Source organism: Oncorhynchus masou, chromosome 21 (assembly GCF_036934945.1).
Source record: "Oncorhynchus masou masou isolate Uvic2021 chromosome 21, UVic_Omas_1.1, whole genome shotgun sequence".
Taxonomy (NCBI): domain Eukaryota; kingdom Metazoa; phylum Chordata; class Actinopteri; order Salmoniformes; family Salmonidae; genus Oncorhynchus; species Oncorhynchus masou.
In genome coordinates, this window is record NC_088232.1 from 34,132,779 (window position 1) to 34,152,807 (window position 20,029).

At 42.3% G+C, this 20,029-nt stretch overlaps 1 protein-coding gene across 4 annotated transcripts in view; it reads left to right on the plus strand.

The window, feature by feature from the left end:
* Positions 1 to 20,029, plus strand: part of ttll5 (tubulin tyrosine ligase-like family, member 5) — a 98,070-nt gene that overhangs the window by 9,085 nt on the left and 68,956 nt on the right. For all 4 annotated transcript variants that reach the window (XM_064928255.1, XM_064928258.1, XM_064928257.1 and 1 more), the window contains exons 8-16: positions 737 to 806; positions 913 to 997; positions 2,215 to 2,316; positions 2,564 to 2,655; positions 3,002 to 3,109; positions 12,784 to 12,865; positions 13,420 to 13,481; positions 17,262 to 17,353; positions 19,562 to 19,603. In XM_064928255.1, the coding sequence (XP_064784327.1) occupies positions 737 to 806; positions 913 to 997; positions 2,215 to 2,316; positions 2,564 to 2,655; positions 3,002 to 3,109; positions 12,784 to 12,865; positions 13,420 to 13,481; positions 17,262 to 17,353; positions 19,562 to 19,603 (735 nt within the window). The remainder of the gene's footprint in view (positions 1 to 736; positions 807 to 912; positions 998 to 2,214; positions 2,317 to 2,563; positions 2,656 to 3,001; positions 3,110 to 12,783; positions 12,866 to 13,419; positions 13,482 to 17,261; positions 17,354 to 19,561; positions 19,604 to 20,029) is intronic.

Here is a 20,029-nt window from a genome sequence, read left to right on the forward strand (position 1 = left end):
TGATCATACTGGACCTGGTCCATTATACAGTGAGCTCCAAAAGTATTGGAGCAGTGACAAAAAAAATAGTTTTGGTTCTGTACTTTGGCTCTGTACTCTTGAATGAATCGTGACTAATGATGAGTGAGAAAGTTACAGCCGCATAAATATCATACCCCCCCCCAAAAATGCTAACCTCCTCTGTTGTGTTGGTGAGCGGTTAGCATGTTTTGGGATTATGATGTTTGTGCATCTGTGTCTAACTTTCTCTCCCATCATTATTCACGATTCATTCAGAACTATCAGCAGTCATGGTAGCATGTTTAGTGTTTAGAAACATATTCTTTTCTTATTTACAATAAAACTGACTCCAATGACACAAAACATTATTTACCATTCATTTCTATTGGGCACAAAATAATCTGAAACGCATCCCAAAAAAAGAGCAATGCTTCCAACAAGCTTGATGTAATCATTGCGTGCTAGGAATATGGGACAAAATACTTAACTTTTGACTACTTTAATACACAAGTGAATTTGTCCCTATACCTTTGTACAAAAAGTGCTGTAATTTCTAAACGGTTCACCCTGTATGGATGAAAATACCCTCATTAAAGCTGACAGTCTGCACTTTAACCTCCCATAGTCATTGTATAATTTCAGTGTGTCACTGTCAAATGCTTTTGGAGCTCACTGTATGTGTAATCTAATGATTGATGTGTTATTTAGCCTAACGTATGATCCTTATCCTACAAAGCCTACCCAGATTCCAATGGATGAGAACATCTTAGTTTCTCGCTACATCAATAACCCATTACTGATTGACGGTGAGTTTTTCCCCTTCAAGTGTTGTCAAATCAGTTACTTATGCAGATGAAGACAGTAGTTAGAAAAGCAGTAATGTTGTATGTATGTTTAATACATTTTTTGCAGACTTCAAGTTTGATGTGCGGTTGTATGTGCTGGTGACATCATATGATCCACTCACTATCTATCTCTATGAGGAGGGCCTGGCCAGGTGAGCTGTGTACTGGATCTTTACTTTGTGTTATGCAAACAATGTCCAGTTACATTTGAATCATTTAGCAGGAGCTCTCATCCAGGAACATTTAGGGTTTAAAGTGTTGCTCAAGGGCACATCGACATATTTTTCACCTAGTCGGCTTGAGGATTCGAAACGGCGACCTTTTGGTTACTGCCCCAACACCTTTAACTGCTAGGCTACCTGCCACCAATGATTATATATGGGACATCTAATCTCCATTAGCTCGGTCATTGAAGTGTGTATTGGGTCAAAAGGGTCCATGTTGGATAGTGGCTTTGGAATTATTTCCTGTCCTCATGAAAGTAGTGAAGAAAAGTATCAACTGTAGTTAGGAAGTTACCACGCAATGACCAGTAGAGGGCGGTCTAAACGTTTCTATCTGCCACTGATGTATAGTACGGTTTGGTGGGGCTTTCAAACAAAGCTCTCCATTGTCTCCATGGTCCAATGAGATAATCAAATGCTCTTTGCTCAGACTTGGACCCTGATAAGCAGGGAGACAGATCTCTGTTTCAAATTGTTTTACAGATCTATTAAACATGAATGATATTGTGCTGTAATTATCTTATGAGTCTCAGATGTAAATCTGCAATGACAGACTTAAAATGAGTGTCCCACAGCTGCAATGCTATTTGCAACATTTAGTTATTTTCTTGTTATCATATTAGATCAACAATTGTCCTGTGTCTTTACCTGGAGCCTGCTGTAATACTGTATTCATTCATCATTAAGATTGGCTGGGCTCATGTGGGGTTGGGGGCAGCGATGGGTGGATGATGCATACTGATTGGCTCATCTCGGCTAGGCTTGATGGATGTGCTGCAATGCGTGAGGCAATCAAACACAAACGCACAGGGCTGTTTAGCGCAGACCGTGCTTGATTATTAATGGAGGGCAATTAATCCTGGCTGAATTGCGAATACCACTTTAATCTTTGACATTCCATTTGGTTTGACTAGATTCGGGTACTCGCTGTATGCCAAGGAATTCTCAATATTCCACATGTGGTGTCAATCCTCTTTAATACATAGTACAGTATGGGGAACATATCTCCTTTACTAATAGACCCTCTAATGCTGTCAAAGGTCAATCATATGAATTGCTGTAAGTACTGTATAGTAACTTGTTGTGTATCCTCTGTAAGTTGTGTTTTTGGAAATTGTTTAATTGAACCAAAACTCTGCCTACAGGTTTGCCACTGTGAAGTATGACTGTGGCACAAAGAACATCAAGAACCAGTTCATGCATCTCACAAACTACAGCGTGAACAAGAAGAGCAGCGACTATGTCAGGTAACCTGGGATCTGCAGGGAACAATCACTTCTGTTCTCCTTCAGGAATCTCTAAGTTAATATGTAGCTTATTGACGGTGCATAGAATTGGGAAAACAGCAAATCGTACACGTTTTGGTTTTTGAATGGTATTTTCAGATGCTAGATAGATTCCCACTTTGGTTTTCTAATGACTATCTTTTCAACATTGTAGCATGAACTGTTTTGGAAAAAGCCAGACCGTTATATTTATTTTCTTCCTTTTCAGTTGTGATGACCCTGAAGTGGAGGATTATGGGAACAAATGGAGCATGAGTGCAATGCTGCGGTATTTGAAGCAGGAGGGAAAAGACACCACATGTGAGTAGTCTGAACTCTTCACTCTCCTTTGAACCTCCTCCCCTCCACCCTCTCCTGGCTCAGAATGTCCATGCTATTGTCCATGCACAGTCAAAGAAATGTTACTGTAGTTGAACCAGATTTAATCTTACACCCAGATCCCCACCCTTCTCTGTCAAAATGTTCAGTAGGGCAGAATCTACACGTCAACCTGTAACCACAGATTGTGTTAAAGATGTTGAGATATTCTAGCCAATTTGTGTCCAGTGTAACGTTCTTTAGGGTCCTGTGTGTAAAGTAGACTAGACTAACCTATGGCAGGTCTCAGACTGAGTGTCACCCTGCTCTCTGTTTCTGTGTTTTCCAGTGCTGATGAGTCAGGTGGAGGACCTGGTGATTAAGGCTGTGTTGAGTGCTGAGCTGCAGATAGCCACTGCCTGCAAGATGTTTGTGCCCCACAGGAACAACTGCTTCGGTAAGATTGTCTGTCACACTCTTGCCTTGTTGATGCTCAAGCTTTGAATATGTAGTATTCCATACCCTTTCATTTTCTCCTTCATTTCTTCGGTGCAGACTAGAGACATTCCCAAATCCGTCCTGCTCTCTGACAGTCCGGATGGTTTTGGAGTCAGCTTGTTGACCGAAGCAGGAATTTGTTTCCTTTTTTCTGTTGCCATTCAGGTCTGTCTGATTTAGGGTGACTGTTTTCTTGGCTGCTCCTGTGTAGCACCAGGCTCGCGTGAACTCCATTTTGGAGCCATTACTGATGTTAGTGTTGGCACTAATTGTCTTCCCTCTCTCGCTGGCGTTCTCTCCGAGACCTGGGGTTTGACTGCAGCCAGGTCTGCTGAGCATCCTCTGCCTTCTGTCTCCTTTTCGTTCTTGCACGCTGTCTCTCTCTCTGTCTCCCGTTCTCTTCCTGTTCTTGTCTGTAACTCTGTCTCTCTTTGCTTTGTGCTCTCACTGGTTAGAAAAGTAGAGAGCCCTGGCTGCACTTTTGACAAGCCACTGTAGACATAATAGACCCTGACTTGTGATTGTTTGGGCTGTAGGGGCTGTGTACCAGGGCAAAAAGCATGTTATCTGAGCATCGCTTGTGTAGAGATAATATCTGTGCCCCGATCGGCAGGCATCACCACAGGGCTTAACAGGCAGACGGGCCCAGGGTGTGAAATGTTCAGATGAAGGTGTTTGTGGGATGAGGTGGGGCCAGGGCGGCATGCCTTAATCCTGCCTTCGTACTTGCCTGATGAAAATTAGTCATTTTAGGGAAAGATGACAGTAGAGTGAGAGAATGTTGACACACCAATGAACTTACACACAACCTTGTGAGCATACACACGCACACACACACACTGTACACAGGCAAGTAGGCCCATCTATTTTGTTCTATACACAAAGCCAGTTGACTAATAAACATGCCCATTACCCTTTGTGATATCAGTTTACCGTCTAATGTGGTGTAATTTTGTTGTCTTCAGATCGCCTCAAGCTAGTTAATTATAAAATTCAGTGTCTGCTGGAGACTATTTCCAAAGCAAGACAGTGACAACTCTAGTCCTGACAATTCCAGAGGACCACCCTCGTCCTGCTACCTCTGTTCTCATCCTCATCTCAAGGTGGGCCTGTTGCTTTTTAAATATGTGACTGAGTGTCTGTGGAGACATGTACTGTATGAGCCAGTATAAAACATGAGTGCTGGGAGGCCAGGCCTGCCTCTGCTTCAGGGAGTCCAGTAATCACTGTGTGCTTTATCTTCTCTCGTAAATCATTTCAACCCAAACCACAGCTCTCTCAGCTCCTGTCGACGTCCTTCTCCTCTCTCTGCCTTCCTCTCCTCCTCCCACAATCTCCCAAACATGAATTCAATGGTAATTCATGCTCTGAAATGATCCAGCAATGTTGCCATGCACCAATTAGTAGGAAAACATTAGTAGGCTGTGATGTATCCGTTTAAATAATTGTGGGTAATGAGAGTGGTGTATGCGTCCCTAAAATAGGGCCTATTGTTCGGAGTTAACATGCAATCTCTGCCACTTCTGGACCACAGCCACACATGGCCATAAAGCGGGTTGTAATCTTAATTTGCAGCAAACTATTCCAAGCCTTTTTAGTGTCTTTAATACAATGTTTATTGTTTTCAAATGGGATTTGCGCTTTTTGCACAATTTGCTCTGCCTATCTTAACGAGCCTACTGTAACAAAATCCTTTAATACTCTGTCTCAGATGTGGGAAAGAGTAAAAACAACCATTTTTTCCCCCTTCTAACTTGCCTTGGTGAGTTGTGTGTTGGGGGAGGATGCCACCCATGCTGCTCTCTTTCCCACTATGCCTTATGATTAATGGATAGGCTTTTTACTGAGAGATGCTGATTAAGACATGTTTTGACTGAGATCTGATCTAGCCAAGCCAAAGGCTTATTTTGTTCAACACAAAACATTCCAATAACTGCTCATGTATTCCACAGAACATCTCTCATATCTACTACATAGTGTGGAATCCGCAATAGTTTATAAACAACTTTTAGTCTTACATTTGTCCGTAAATCAAACACTTTACTGTCCCAAAAATAGTGATTTTACGATGAGGATGATGTTTGGTTATTATGAAATTCTTTGCAAATCACTGGATTTAGCCTATGTTTTGAGCTGCTCATTTTTATCATAGTGCTTTTTTGTGTTACCCATGGAGATACAGCAGTTTTTATTTTATTGCATTCAGGGCGTCTTCGTGCCTTTGGCATCAAACTTGTTGCTCCTCTCTGTTTCTCTGGATTTACAATGTCAACTTAAGTGATTTATTTGAAAATGCTGCAATAATCCAATTTGTGATAAGTAACAATGAAACCCACTTCAAGAAGATGCTTTATGTTGTTGTTGTTATTGTGGGGCCCATGAACTGCATGGCCGGGGTGGGGAGATCATTGTTCTGGCGCTGTCTCTTGTGATGGAGTTTCCAACTGCGCCCATCCAATAGTAAAAAACACTCTTCTTGATCTTCGCATCACTTCTTCTTCATTTATTTATTTCCCTCCCTCGTTTAATGGGTGTTGTGGATGTTCTCCTCTCTCGCTGTGTTATGTCTGTTGTGGTTTCTCTGTGGCTGCGTTAACGGCACTCCCAGGCAGCGGTCGAGCAACAGAACAAACGCGTCTCGGCGCAAGCGGCTGCCGGCTCCAGGGGCTCATGGGGCAGCAGCAGCGTCTGCTCCTAATTGGGGGAAAATGCGCGGCACATGGAGTCTGCTTGTCGGGGACTGGCGAAGTGGAGAGGCTTTCTTTGTTTTCTCTCTTTCTTCCGTTGTTGTGGTACCACTGAGGCACTCCGGGCTCAAACAATTTATTCCCCTTCTCTGTTCCCTGATACTTGTTTTATGGTGCTCTCTCTCTCTCTCTGTGTGTCAGTGAATGGAAAAGAAAATCCCTGCATTCTGCTTAGCAACTACTGTTTGGCTTTTAGTGTCCAATCCTTACCCAAAGACAGATTGGTTCTGCTACTAATGTTACAGGCCTTGGCTAAGGACTGCATCGTCACATTTTGGATCAATTCCACTTTAACACGAGTTTAGCAAGCCCCTTGACCCCTAGCAATGACATGATGAATGACTTTGCTCAAATTTAAAAAGAATATGGATGAGTTGGAAATCATTTAGATCTTTCGTACGTGTCATATTTAAGGGTGGCAGGTAGCCTAGTGGTTAAAGCATTGGGCCAGTAATCGAAGGGTTGCTGGATCATATCCCCGAGCTGACAAGGTAATAATCTGTCATTCTGCCCCTGAACAAAACAGTTCACTGAACTAAACTGTTCCCCAATAGGCCATCATTGTAAATAAGAGTTTGTTCTTCATCTTTATTTAACTAGGCAAGTCAGTTAAATGAATATTTTACAAGCGAAGATAAATTAGCCCACTCTTGAAGAAGTTAGAATCTCAGAGACATTGGAAGTCTCATGCTGCCATTTACTATTGTCAGAAAACCATGAAGAAGAGGATAGGGAGGCCCTTGTCGAAAATAAGTAAATATACAAACAGTGAATGACTGAATATAGATTTGTTTATTATAAAACTTGACTTGAACTGTAATATCACTCCTCTGCCAACAACTGTGTGAACATAACATAGCATGGTTCACTGTATTAACACTGATGTTGACCTCTAACACTAGAATAAACAACTTGCGCTATGACCACTTTGAAAACAACAACCTCTGGCCTCTTCTCAAAACTGACTTTTCTTTTGAAGAGCCATTAAGCAGATTTTTCCCTGTCATTACGGCCAGAGCTTTGCCCAGTGCCCTGTCCCTGTAAAAGACTGTCTTTTCTCTGGGGGCAGTGGGCTAAGCTGATGGACTCCCCCCAGGCAAAGCAGTGTGAGGGAGTGGTGGTGAGGAGAGCTTCCACAGGGCTCCTAGCCCCGTCGCGCTGTGGTGAAATGGCTGTTTTATAACCGTGAAGGAAGGAGAGCGAGGGTGGGAGAGAATGGATGAGTTTGTACACAGGGAACTCCCTGACCGCTTAGTAAAATGCCTTTTATTGTGTCGCTCTCTGCCAAGCTGACGATGGAGTGGAATATATATATGTGTCTGAGTCGCCAGGTCCCTCGCACTTGGAAAATACTTCCCTAACTTTCCAAACTTAGCTTGGTTGGAGTTCAGGGTCTATCAATAATTTGCTCCGTCATAATAATTTGCTTCTCTTCAGCTAGGCCTGGAGGGGGACCTTTTGGGACTGAGGTGTGGTTTAAACTGAAATCACAATGTAAGTCAAATTTTGTGCTACAATATTGACTGAGCAACACCAGCCCAATGTGGAAGAAGGATATTTTATTTTGTACACAATGTTTCCTCCATTGTTTCCTATGACAGAAAATAACTTCTGGACATCAAAACACCGGTCACTAACCTCGATTTGGATGAAGAATTCAGGACAGGGCCTCATGGGTGGCGCAGTGGTTAAGAGCTGTGCCACCAGAGACACTGGGTTCGCGCCCAGGCTCTGTTGCAACCGGCCGCGGCCCGGGAGGTCCGTGGGGCGAAGCACAATGGCCTAGCGTCGTCCGGGTTAGGGAGGGCTTGGCCGGTAGGGATATCCTTGTCTCATCGCGCACCAGTGACTCCTGTGGTGGGCCGGGTGCAGTGCACGCTAACCAAGGTCGCCAGGTGCACAGTGTTTCCTCCGACACATTGGTGCGGCTGGCTTCCGTGTTGGATGCGCGCTGTGTTAAGAAGCAGTGCGGCTTGGTTGAGTTGTGTATCGGAGGACGCATGACTTTCGGCCTTCATCTCTCCTGAGCCCTTACGGGAGTTGTAGCGGTGAGACAAGATAGTAGCTACTAACAATTGGATACCACAAAATTGGGGAGAAAAAGGGGGTAAAAATGTAATTAAAAAAAATTATTCAGGGCACAATGCTCACCCGGACCAGGCCCTAATCCTTGACACTCGCAAGAGGAAAATACAACGATGTAGAGGCCGATGTGGGGGCACCCTGATGAAACTATGGCGGCGAGTGAATATACCACCTCTACCCTTTTGTTCTATTGGTGAATGTACAATCACTGGAGAACAAACTGGACAAGCTCTGTTCGAGACTATCATATCAACGGGTCCCGAAGAACTGTAATGTCCTATGCTTCACGGAGTCCTGGATGAATGAGAGCATGGTTAATATAAATCTAACTTCTATGCAACGACAGACGGCAGCGTCTCGTAAACTCAAGGGCGGGGGTGTGTGTGTCTTTTAACAACTGGTGCACAATCTCTAATATTAAGGAAGGTTCTACTCGCCTGAATTAGAGTACCTCATGATAAGCTGTTAACCATGCTATTTACCAAGAGTTAATCTATATTTTTCGTAGCTGTATATTTATCACCACAAACCTATGCTGGTACTAAGATCGCACTCAACCAGCTATATAGGGCCATAAGCCAATAAGAACATGCTCATCCAGAGGCAGCACTCCTAGTGGCCAGTGATTTTAATGCAGGAAAATTCAAATCTGTTTTACCTAATTTCTACCAGCATGTCACTTGTGCAACTAGAGGGGAAAAAAATAACTCAAGACCACCTTTACTCCACACACAGAGATGTGTACAAAGCTCTCCCTCTCCCTCCATTTGGCAAATCTGACCATAACTCTATCCTCATAATTCCTGCTTACAAGCAGAAACAGGAAGTACCATTTAAAAAGCTTAATTCGGAAGTGGCCCGATGAAACAGATGCTAACCCACAGGACTGCTTTGCTAGCACAGAGGGGAATATGTTCCGTGATTCATCCGATGGCATCGGAGTTTACCACATCAGTCCCCGGCTTCATTAATAAGTGCATCGACGACGTCGTCCCCACAGTTACCATACGTACTGTACATATCCCAACCAGAAGTCATGGATTATAGGCACCATCCGCGCTGAACTAAAAGCTAGAGCTGCCGCTTTCAAGGAGCGGGATACGAACCCGGACGCTTTTAAGAAGTCCCGCTATGCCCTCCGACGAACCATCAAACAGGCAAAGGATCAATACAGGACTAAGATTGAATCCTACTACACCGGCTCTGATGCTCGTCGAATGTGGCAGGGCTTGAAAAGTATTACAGACAACAAAGGGAAGCACAGCCAAGAGCTTCCCAATGACACGAGCCTACCAGACAAGCTAAATTACTTCTATGCTCGCTTCGAGGCAAGCAACACTGAATCACTCGTGAGAGCATGAGCTGTTCCGGACAACTGTGTGAGACGCTCTCTGTAGCCAATGTGAGTAACACCTTTTAAACAGGTTATCAGGATGGATACTTGGAGCATGCACTGAAGATCTGGTAAGTGTCTTCACTGACATTTTCAACCTCTCCCTGACCCAGTCTGTTATATGTTTCAAGCAGACCTCCATTGTCCCTGTGCCCAAGAACACCAAGGTAACCTGTCTAAATGACCATAGATAGCACTCATATCTGTAGCCATGAAATGCATTGAAAGTCACGGCTCACATCAAGACCATCATCCCAGAAACCCTGGACCCACTCCAGTTTGCATACCGCCCCAACAGATCCACAGATCCACCAGTCAAAACAGCTAATTTGTGGGATTTCTTTCCTTATTGAGTTTGAGCCAATCAGTTGTGTTGTGATAAGGTACAGTAGGGGTGGTATACAGAAGGAGGCCCTATCTGGTAAAAGTCCATATTATGGCAAGAACAGCTGAATTAAGAAAAGAGAAACGACAGTCCATCATTACTTTAAGACATGAAGATGAATCATTACGGACATCTAAACATCAACTGTTCAGAGGAGACTGCGTGAATCAGGCCTTCATGGTCGAATTGCTGCAAAGAAACCACAACTAAAGGACACCAAAATAAAGAAGAGACTTGCTTGGGCCAAGAAACACAAATAATGAACATTAGACCAGTGGAAATCTGTCATTTAGCCTGAGTCCAATTTTGCGTTTTTTTTATTTTTGTTCCAACCGCCGTGTCTTTGTGAGATGCAGAGTAGGTGAACGGATGATCTCCGCATGTAGTTCCCACCGTGAAGCATGGAGTAGGAGGTGTGATGGTGTCGGGGTGCTTTGCTGGTGACACCGTCTGTGATTTATTTTGAAATCAAGGCACACTTAACCAGCATGGCTACCTCAGCATTCTTCAGTGATACGCCATCCCATCTGGTTTGCGCTTAGTGGGATTATGAATTGTTGTTCAACAGGACAATGACCCAACACACCTCCAGGCTGTGTAAGGGCTATTTGACCAATGAGAGTGGTGGAGTGCTGCATCAGATGACCTGGCTTCCACAATCACCCAACCTCAACCCAATTGAGAGGGGTTGGACCACAGAGTGAAGGAAAATTAGCATATGTGGGAACTCCTTCAAGATGTTTGGAAAAGCATTCCTCATGAAGCTGGTTGAGAGAATGCCTAGAGTGTGCAATGCTGTCATCAAGGCAAAGGGTGACTCTAAGAATCTAAAAAATATTTGGATTTGCTTAACACTTTTTGGGTTAATACATGATTCCATATGTGTTATTTCATAGTGTTGATGTTTTCACTAGTATTCAACAGTGTAGAAAATAGTTAAAATAAACAAGAACCCTTGAATGAGTAGGCTTCCAAACTTTTGACTGGTACTGTATATGTACAGTACATAGCTTGTACCCCTATACATCGACTTGGTACTGGTACTCCCTTTTATAGAGTCATGTTATTTTCTACTCCCTTTATATAGCAATGTTATGTTCTACTCCCTTTAAACAGTGCATTCGGAAAGTATTCGTACCCCTTTACTTTTTCCACATTTTGTTACGTTACAGCCTTCTTCTAAAATTGATTAAATTGTTTCACCTCTCAATCTACAATGACAATGCAAAAACTGTTTTATTTTAGCAAATTAATAAAATTAAAAAAACACATCACGTTTACATAAGTATTCAGACCCTTTACTCAGTACTTTGTTGAAGCACCTTTGGCAGCGATTACAGCCTCGACTCTTCTTGGGTATGACGCTACAAGCTTGGCACACCTGTATTTGGCGCGTTTCTCCCATTCTTCTCTGCAGATCCTCTCAAGCTCTGTCAGGTTGGATGGGGAGCGTCGCTGCACAGCTATTTTCAGGTCTCTCCAGAGATGTTCGATCGTGTTCAAGTCTGGGCTCTGGATTGGCCACTCAAGGACAATCAGAGACATGTCCCAAAGCCACTCCTGCGTTGTCTTGGCTGTGTGCTTAGCTGTCTTGGCTGTGTCATTGTCCTGATGGAAGGTGAACCCCAGTCCAAGGTCCTGAGCGCTCTGAAGCAGGTTTTCATCAAGGATTTCTGTACTTTGCTCCGTTCATCCTTCCCTCGATCTTGACTAGTCTCCCAGTCTGCCACTGAAAAACAGAGTTAGTCTCATAGCAAAAGGGTCTGAATACTTATTTAAATAAGTTATTACTGTTTTTTTTATTTGTAGTAAATGTGCCAAAATTTCTCAACCGGTTTTCACTTTGTGTGGATGAGGAAAAACATTTATTTAATTCATTTAGAGTAAGATTGTAACGCAACAAAATGTGGAAAACGTCAAGGGGTCTGAATACTTCCCGAATGCTCTGTATAGCCATGTTATTTTTATTCATTATTCATTGTCACTTTTTAAAATTTTTAATTAAATTGATCTTTAATTTTGCATTGTTGGAATAGGACCTGTAAGTAAGCTTGTGATGACAAATTATTTGATTTGAAAGCGGATTTGATGATGCGCAATTTATAGACTATATATCGATTTCAGATAATGAAATGTTTAAATGCTGAGCTCTTTATATCCCTAACAGCCTATTGTGTGGCACTCGCACATGCTTCAGTGTATTTCATTTTCATTCCTTCTTAGGCTCACTGTCTGGCTCCTGACCTATTTAGAGTGTTTATATGCTGTTTAATATGACATGTAGCCTATTTGAAATTATGTGCGCTTCTTACATTCACATTTTCATGTTTATTAAAATACTTTTCTTTCAAATCGTTTGGTTTCAATATTTCAAAAGCAAATGGTAGTCACAAAAATAGATGGGTGTTGGTTAAATTGTGATTTTAACGAATGGAGCGAATTTGGAGTAGCAGTTTTTGTCTTTTGGCGGAGTGGTTGGAAAGGACATGAAGCACCGGAGCGGAGAACGGGATTTCTAACTGCTCTACTCCGCTCACATGCTCTGTTCTCATCTCAGCTCTTATGTAAGCAGCTCAGTGGAGCTGAAATGTGAATATACTTAGCTAATGTAATGCAGCCAGCCATTCCTCAGTAGCAACATTCGTTTGATGTAGTTTCTCTCTCTGAGTGATTGGATATTTAATATCCATATAATCAGTAGCCCGAAAACCAGCCATGTTGTCAACTGCCAGTTTGTGGGAACCAAGATAAGAAGCTTGAAGTCTTCTATGTTATATTGTGGCTTATTATTGTTTATAAGACAACAGGCTCTTCCATCACTAGGATCAGAAGGTTTACCTCTTCATGTGACCTGACCAGGAAAAACGCTAGTCCCTAGCCTATTACTTAGTCTAATATGTGGTTGGGAAAAGATTCCTATTCATTACAAATGGGGTCAGCGGAAGCCAGAATAGAGCCAGACTCTGCTGACCTCCCATGTCCTCTGGTAACTCCATTATTCATGTGTGTGTATTTATCTACAGAACTGTATGGCTTTGATGTGCTCATCGACTCCAACCTCAAACCATGGCTCCTGGAGGTCAACCTCTCTCCCTCCCTGGCCTGGTGAGTGACTGACTGCATGTCATCTCACGGTTCACAGGAACAAATACATGCTTATGCCAGATCTTCAATCTTTGACCTTACAGCAGTTGCTCTCTTAACATCATTCTGAGAGCATTACTCTGCTCTGAAAAACCCCGTGTAAATTGCTAAAGGGACTTCAGGGTAACTCAAACAAGTGTTCTTCTTGTCCTTCTTTGAGATGAAACACACTTCTGTTTTCCTCCCTTAAACATCCTCTGGTGAGCTCTAGGAATAGACATGTTAATATAACACATAATGAAATGGCATGTTTGAGGATTTACACTTCGTTTGTTGATAAATACCCGGTGGCTAAATGTAAGCTTTTATCTTCTCATCCTCTTGAAATACATCTGAGCAGTTCTTTCCAGCCCAGTAAATTCTGTGAGTTGACTGTGATTGAGACGTTTGTGTCCTCTACAACTTTGGGATTGCACTTGTTTGTGAGGGCATATTGTGTTATTTTACTGTATGGACTTTGATGTCTTTCTAATGTCTTTTGTTAGTTTTTATATGATTTGAATCTTTCATTCCAGTGATGCTCCTCTGGATCTGAAGATAAAGGCCAGCATGATATCAGACATGTTTTCTATTGTGGGTGAGTTCTTCTCTCTCCCTCTCTTTCTGCACATAAAAAACAAGTGTTGATGCATGGGTTTTGGGGAGGGAGGAATGCCAAGGGTTTGGTCTGGCGACTACACCTGAATGAATGCTCTTGGCCAAAATGTTTCTGTTTAATTACATACCCACCTGTAGGGTTGGACGGTATCCAGATGTCCATACCTTCATACCGTGCCTGTGCCATCCTGGGGATATACGGAATTACCAGTAGTGCACACAAGGGGCGCTATATATATATTTTTCAAACGTAAACCCCCTTAAAAAAAGTTACTTACCAGAATGCTAACTAATACTATGGAATCCTCATAGTGGATACTAGGTAAATGCTAACGTGCAAATGCGAACATTTACTACTTAGATTGACAACCCAGCTCATAAAGTTATGCAAGTATACTGAACAAAAATATAAACGCAACATGCAACAATTTCAAAGATTTTACTGAGTAAAAGTTCATATGAGGAAATCAGTCATTTTAAGTACATTAAATTCATTAGGCCCTAATCTATGGATTTCACATGACTGGGAATAGAGATATGCATGTGGACACAGATACTTTAAAATAAATGGTATTTCGTCATGGTATTTCTGTGCATTCAAATTACTAACAATAAAATGCAATTGTGTTCTTTGTAGCTTATGCCTGCCCATACCATAACCCCACCGCCACCATGTTCACAACGTTGACATCAGCAAACCGCTCGCCCGCATGACGCCATACACGTGGTCTGTGGTTGAGGCCAGTTGGGCTTACTGCCAAATTCTCTAAAAGGACATTGGATGTGGCATATGGCAGAGAAATGATGTGGCAACTTCTCTGGTGGACATTCCTGCAGTCAGCATGTCAACTGCACACTCCCTCAACTTGAGACATCTGTGGCATTGTGTTGTGACAAAACTGCACATTTTAGAGTGGCCTTTAATTGTCCACTGCACAAGGTGCACCTGTGTAATGATCATGCTGTTTAATCAGCTTCTTGATATGCCACACCTGTCAGCTGGATGGATTATGATGGCAAAGGAGAAATGTTCACTAACAGGGATTTGTGCCCAACATTCTAGAGAAATAAGTTTTTTGTGAATATGTAACATTTCTAGGATCTTTTATTTCAGCTCATGAAACATGGGACCAACACTTGACATGTTGCGTTTTATGTTTTTGTTCAGTACATTCAGTATGCACAAAACAAACATTAGACAGCAGGGATCTTAATCCAGAGGGGATTTTCTCTGCTCCTGTTATCAAGAAGGTTGATCTTGCAAGCTAACTTTAGCCACTTAGCTAACATTAGCAAGATAGTAAAACCCAGCTCGAGAGGATTTATTTGGCAAATCTTATAGGGTTAATTTAATCATAAGGTATATAGCTGGCAAACAAAATAGTCCAACAAGCAAAATGATGAACATGATCTGCTTTATCTATTACCTAGTAAACAAGTTGACTGCAGGTATTTATTTAAAAAGTACTAATATTCAAATGTGTATTAAATGTACTATTGGGTATTGACCTCATTGGATAGTTATACTGATGCTATTTTGAAATACCCCAGGATACCGCATACCTGTATATGATGTACCACCCAACCCTACCCACCTGTTTATTTGTTTACCACATGATCTCTATGATGTGACTGAGTAAACCATAACCTCTATATAAAGGTCCAAGTTTTAGGAGTCCACATATTTCCATGCAGGCTCTTTATCTCATTATAGCCACTGTTGCTAAGACACCTATTTCCATTTTGACAATATAATGAATTGTAAGGACCTTTTCTCAGGCAGACATCTGTCTAATCATGCACACAAACATTTTTTAAAAGCCATCTCAATAGCTATGCATAGTAAGTCAGTAAAGAACAGGCCCGATTCTCAACACTTCATTTAGGACATGTCATGGGCAGGCTGCTTAATGAGTTGCCCTTTGTGATGTGATCACTTTGCTCATGCCTTTAACACCCATTTCCATGTCTCGTCCAAGGCCTCTGTTTACCTGTGAACTGGGCTGGGGCCTAGCTGGGGAGTGCCAGTGTAGATGGAAACTTTGTTGGACCTGGCTCCTGCCATCCTCAGCATTTAGCCTGCAGCAGGTTCCACTACGCGTATTTTTCAGCCCGGTGTCTCTTGTTATTAGGGCTTTCTTCAGCAAATCCTCATTGCGAATGAAGAAAGCCACTAATTGGCCATTCTGCTGCCTGACGCTTGGTTTCAGTCGGGCATTGTTTTACACTAACTTTTGCCCCACACTTAGTTTAACGTTGTATATTAGAGAATATGCCTAGTAGGATTGCTCCATAATGGGGCCTCAGAATTGTGGAGAAACCACAGGCATCATTGTAATTGACATCCAATGACTGGCAGGGGAAATTGTCAACAGATGACTTGGTTGTTTTGGAGTCATTAAGCTCTCTTGAGAAATGCGATCTCGCATTATTAAGCCAAATAAATTCTTAGCTTGCAAACAAAAAATTGGTTAGCCCTAGGTGCAGATTAACACTGTTTATACAACAGACACTTAATGCAGAGAATAACATGTCTTTGTTATGTCACATTCCTTCACAATTAATGTGTTCTCAGGTAGCCAGGTTGGAGCAGTGGAGAATATTTGATAGAAATTCAAGTCCACATCTGAAATAAATATTCTTATTACACTTTCAGTCTCAGCCAAATTTTTCCAAAGCAAGTTGAGCATTGACAATGACACTTGTACTACAAGTACAGCTCATTTGGGGTGGCAGGTAGCCTAATAGTTAGAGCATTGGGCCAGTAACTGAAAGGTTGCTGGATTGAATCCCCAAGCTGAGAAGGTAAAAATCTGTCGTTCTGCCTCGTTCACCCACTGTTCCCCGGTATGCCGTCATTGTAAATAAGAATTTGTTCTTAACTGACTTGCCTAGTTAAATAAAGGTTACATTTAATCTCCCCGTATGTTCATATCAGTACTTTTGTCATCTTGTTTGTACCTCCCTGTCATGATCCCTTGACGATATAAAATGACACTGAGCCTGGAGGCCATATCTAATGGCGCTGTGTGAGGGACTGTGATGTGTATGTCTGTACCAGGGCCAGCTTGCGGCTGGATCTCCCTCCACTCCCTCCCGCTCATTAAGTGAGAGGAGGGAATCATAAATATCCAGTTATCTTTGGACTGATGCATGAGTGCAGGCCTGGGGAAAATGAGCAGTGACATGTAAAACATACCCCATCTATTATTCACCAAACAAACCCCGGTGCTTTTGGCAGATAACACTTGGGCTGCATACCAGCTCTGTAAATAATGACAGCATGCCAATAGCATTCATTTTCCCCTTGTGTGTAGCTGTCAGTAACGCGTCAGCCGTGCTTGTAATAATTGCTGCATTTAGACAAGAACGTGGCAAGAGCCCGATTCTTACCTGACGGCTTGGATGAGGCAGTACAAAGAACCTCAGGACCTGAGCTGTCGATTTGATCCAAAATACGTTTTCCTATCACTCTGTATGAGAAAGTATGAAGGGAAAGTGTAAAGTAGTTTTTCTGTCTTCACTTCTTGGATCAGTTAGCTCATAGTGAGTTTTAGAAAGAGAGAGCATATGTCAATTATTGGGAGTCGGTGTGAGAAGAACTGTGGAGAAAGATTAGGACTAGAGCTGCCATATTGATGTCACAAATGGTAGTATCAGATTGATCTTTATTCATGTGGTTTTACTGCTATAGCTAACACATGCTCTCCAGAATATTTGGCCACTGTCATTTACTCATTGTAGAGTCATGTCCCTGCAGGCTTTGTTTGTCAGGACCCCCTGCTACGACAACCCCGCTCTGAACGGGTGGCTCTGGACCCGGGCCTGAAGTACCCAGCCCCCAAAGCACAGGTACGGGACACCACCCTTCTTATTGTTTCACAAAAAGTGATTTACTTTCGACATCTGAAGGAACCGTCTTTCCATGCCATATACAGTTGAAGTCGGAGGTTTGCATACACCTTAGCCAAATACATTTCAACTCAGTTTTTCACAATTCCTGACATTTAATCCTAGTAAAAATTCCCTGTGTTAGGTCAGGATCACCACTTTATTTTAAGAATGTGAAATGTTAGAATAATAATAGAGAATGATTTATTTAATATTTTATTTCTTTCATTACATTCCCAGTGGGTCAGAAGTTTACATACACTCAATTAGTATTTGGTAGCATAAATTGTTTAACTTGGGTCAAACATTTTGGGTAGCCTTCCACAAGCTTCCCAAAATAAGTTGGGTGAATTTTGGCCCATTTTTTCCTGACAGAGCTGGTATAACTGAGTCAGGTTTGTAGGCCTCCTTGCTCGCTCACGCTTTTTCAGTTCTGCCCACAAATTGTCTGTAGGATTGAGAGCAGGACTCTGTGATGGCCACTCCAATGCCTTGACTTTGTTGTCCTTAAGCCATTTTGCCACGACTTTGAAAGTATGCTTGGGGTCATTGTCCATTTGGAAGACCCATTTGTGACCAAGCTTTAACTTCCTGACTGATGTCTTGATGTTGCTTCAATATATCCACATAAGTTTCATTCCTCATGCTACCATCTATTTTGTGAAGTGTGCCAATCCCTCCTGCAGCAAAGCACCCCCACAGCATGATGCTGCCACCCCCGTGTTTCACGGTTGGGATGGTGTTCTTCAGCTTGCAAGTCTCCCTCTTTTTCCTCCAAACATAACGATGGTCATTATGGCCAAACAGTTTTATTTTTGTTTCATCAGACCAGGGGACATGTGCAGTTGCAAACTGTAGTCTGCCTTTTTTATGGCGGTTTTGGAGCAGTGGCTTCTTCCTTGCTGACTGGCCTTTCAGGTTATGTCGATATCGGACTTGCTTTACTGTGGATATAGATACTTTTGTACCTCTTTCCTCCAGCATCTTCACAAAGTCCTTTGCTACTGTTCTGGGATTGATTTGCACTTTTCACACCAAAGTACATTCATCTCTATGAGACAGAATGCGTCTCCTTCCTGAGCAGCATGACGGCTGCGTGTTCCCATGGTGTTTATACTTGCGTACTATTGTTTGTACAGAAGAACTTGGTACCATCAGGCATTTGAAAATTGCTCCCAAGGATGAACCAGACTTGTAGAGGTCTACAATTTATTTTCCTGAGGTCTTGGTTGATTTCTTTAGATTTTCCCATGATGTGAAGCAAAGAGGCATTGTGAGTTTGAAGGTAGGCCTTGAAATGCATCCACAAGTACACCCCCAATTGACTCAAATGATGTCAATTAACCAATTAATCAGAAGCTTCTAAAGCCATGACTTAATTTTCTGGAATTTTCCAAGCTGTTTAAAGGCGCAGTCAACTTAGTGTATGTAAACTTCTGACCCACTGGAATTGTGATACAGTGAAATAATCTGTCTGTAAACAATTGTTGGAAAATGTACTTGTGTCATACACAAAGTAGATGTCCTAACCGACTTGCCAAATCTGTAGTTTGTTAACAAGAAATGTGTGGAGTGGTTGAAAAACGAGTTTTCCGACTTCAATTGTAACCTAACTTCATGGAATGTCTTTCTCAGCATCTCATGTCTCTTACTGTGCTGTACTGTACTTGTTTTGCTGTTAGAGCTGAGCCCTTTTTGCCCTCATGGAAAATCATTCTCATGAAAAACAACTGTTAATGTAATTGCAGTGTTGGGGTGACATCATCAGCACTGCGAGTGCAGCACTCTGTGGATTATTATTTATTGTTTTTTATCAAGTGACTAATCCTCTCACTAGGCCCTTTTGCTAAATGATGCCACAGCAGCTAATACACTTGGCTCAGTGCAGTCAACTACTGCACCCGGTCTGGGCTGGGATCTGCTGGTGGGACATCAAATCAGACATTTTTCTACTCCACCTTATAGTTATCGTGTAATGAGCACAGATAGTTTCTCTACAGTAAGAAGGCTGGAAGTTTGTGCATATGTGTTCTGTATGCATGTGTCTGTTTGTTTCTTTTGATGTGCTTGTCTAAGTGTGCTTCTTTGCATGTGTGTATGTTTACAGTGAGGTGTAGTTAGCGGCTGATGTTCATCTCACTGTCACTTACACTCCATTGCCTCTCTTAGCGTCCTTTATCTGCTCAGTCCACCATTGCACCCTCCAAAGTGGTAAGTTGTCCTGCCTTCTCATATCCTCTAACCCAACCACATTAACCCTGCTGCACCTTTTCCCTCTCCCTCACCACCGTGACGTCTTTACATTTAACTGGTAAGAAAGTCACTTTTTCAACCGCTTATACTCTTTTTGAGTCCAAACTATTCTGCTATTTTCCCTATTTGCGGCTTCCAAAAAGTACCCTCTATCGATTTATGCATCAAGGTCTTAAAGTGGTGCTTTAAATCGAATAGTCTTTAGTAGATTGGTCTGGGCAAGACTATGATTTATAAGCATCGCAATGCAGCTCTTAGAATCCATCACATTAGTACAAGTGTGCAATGCCCCTCTTCCGGTTACAGACACCGCAAAACAATCTTGCCACTATAGCAGTCCTGTTAGAGGCAGTTACAGAATCCTGGGCTCCTAGGGACAACCTG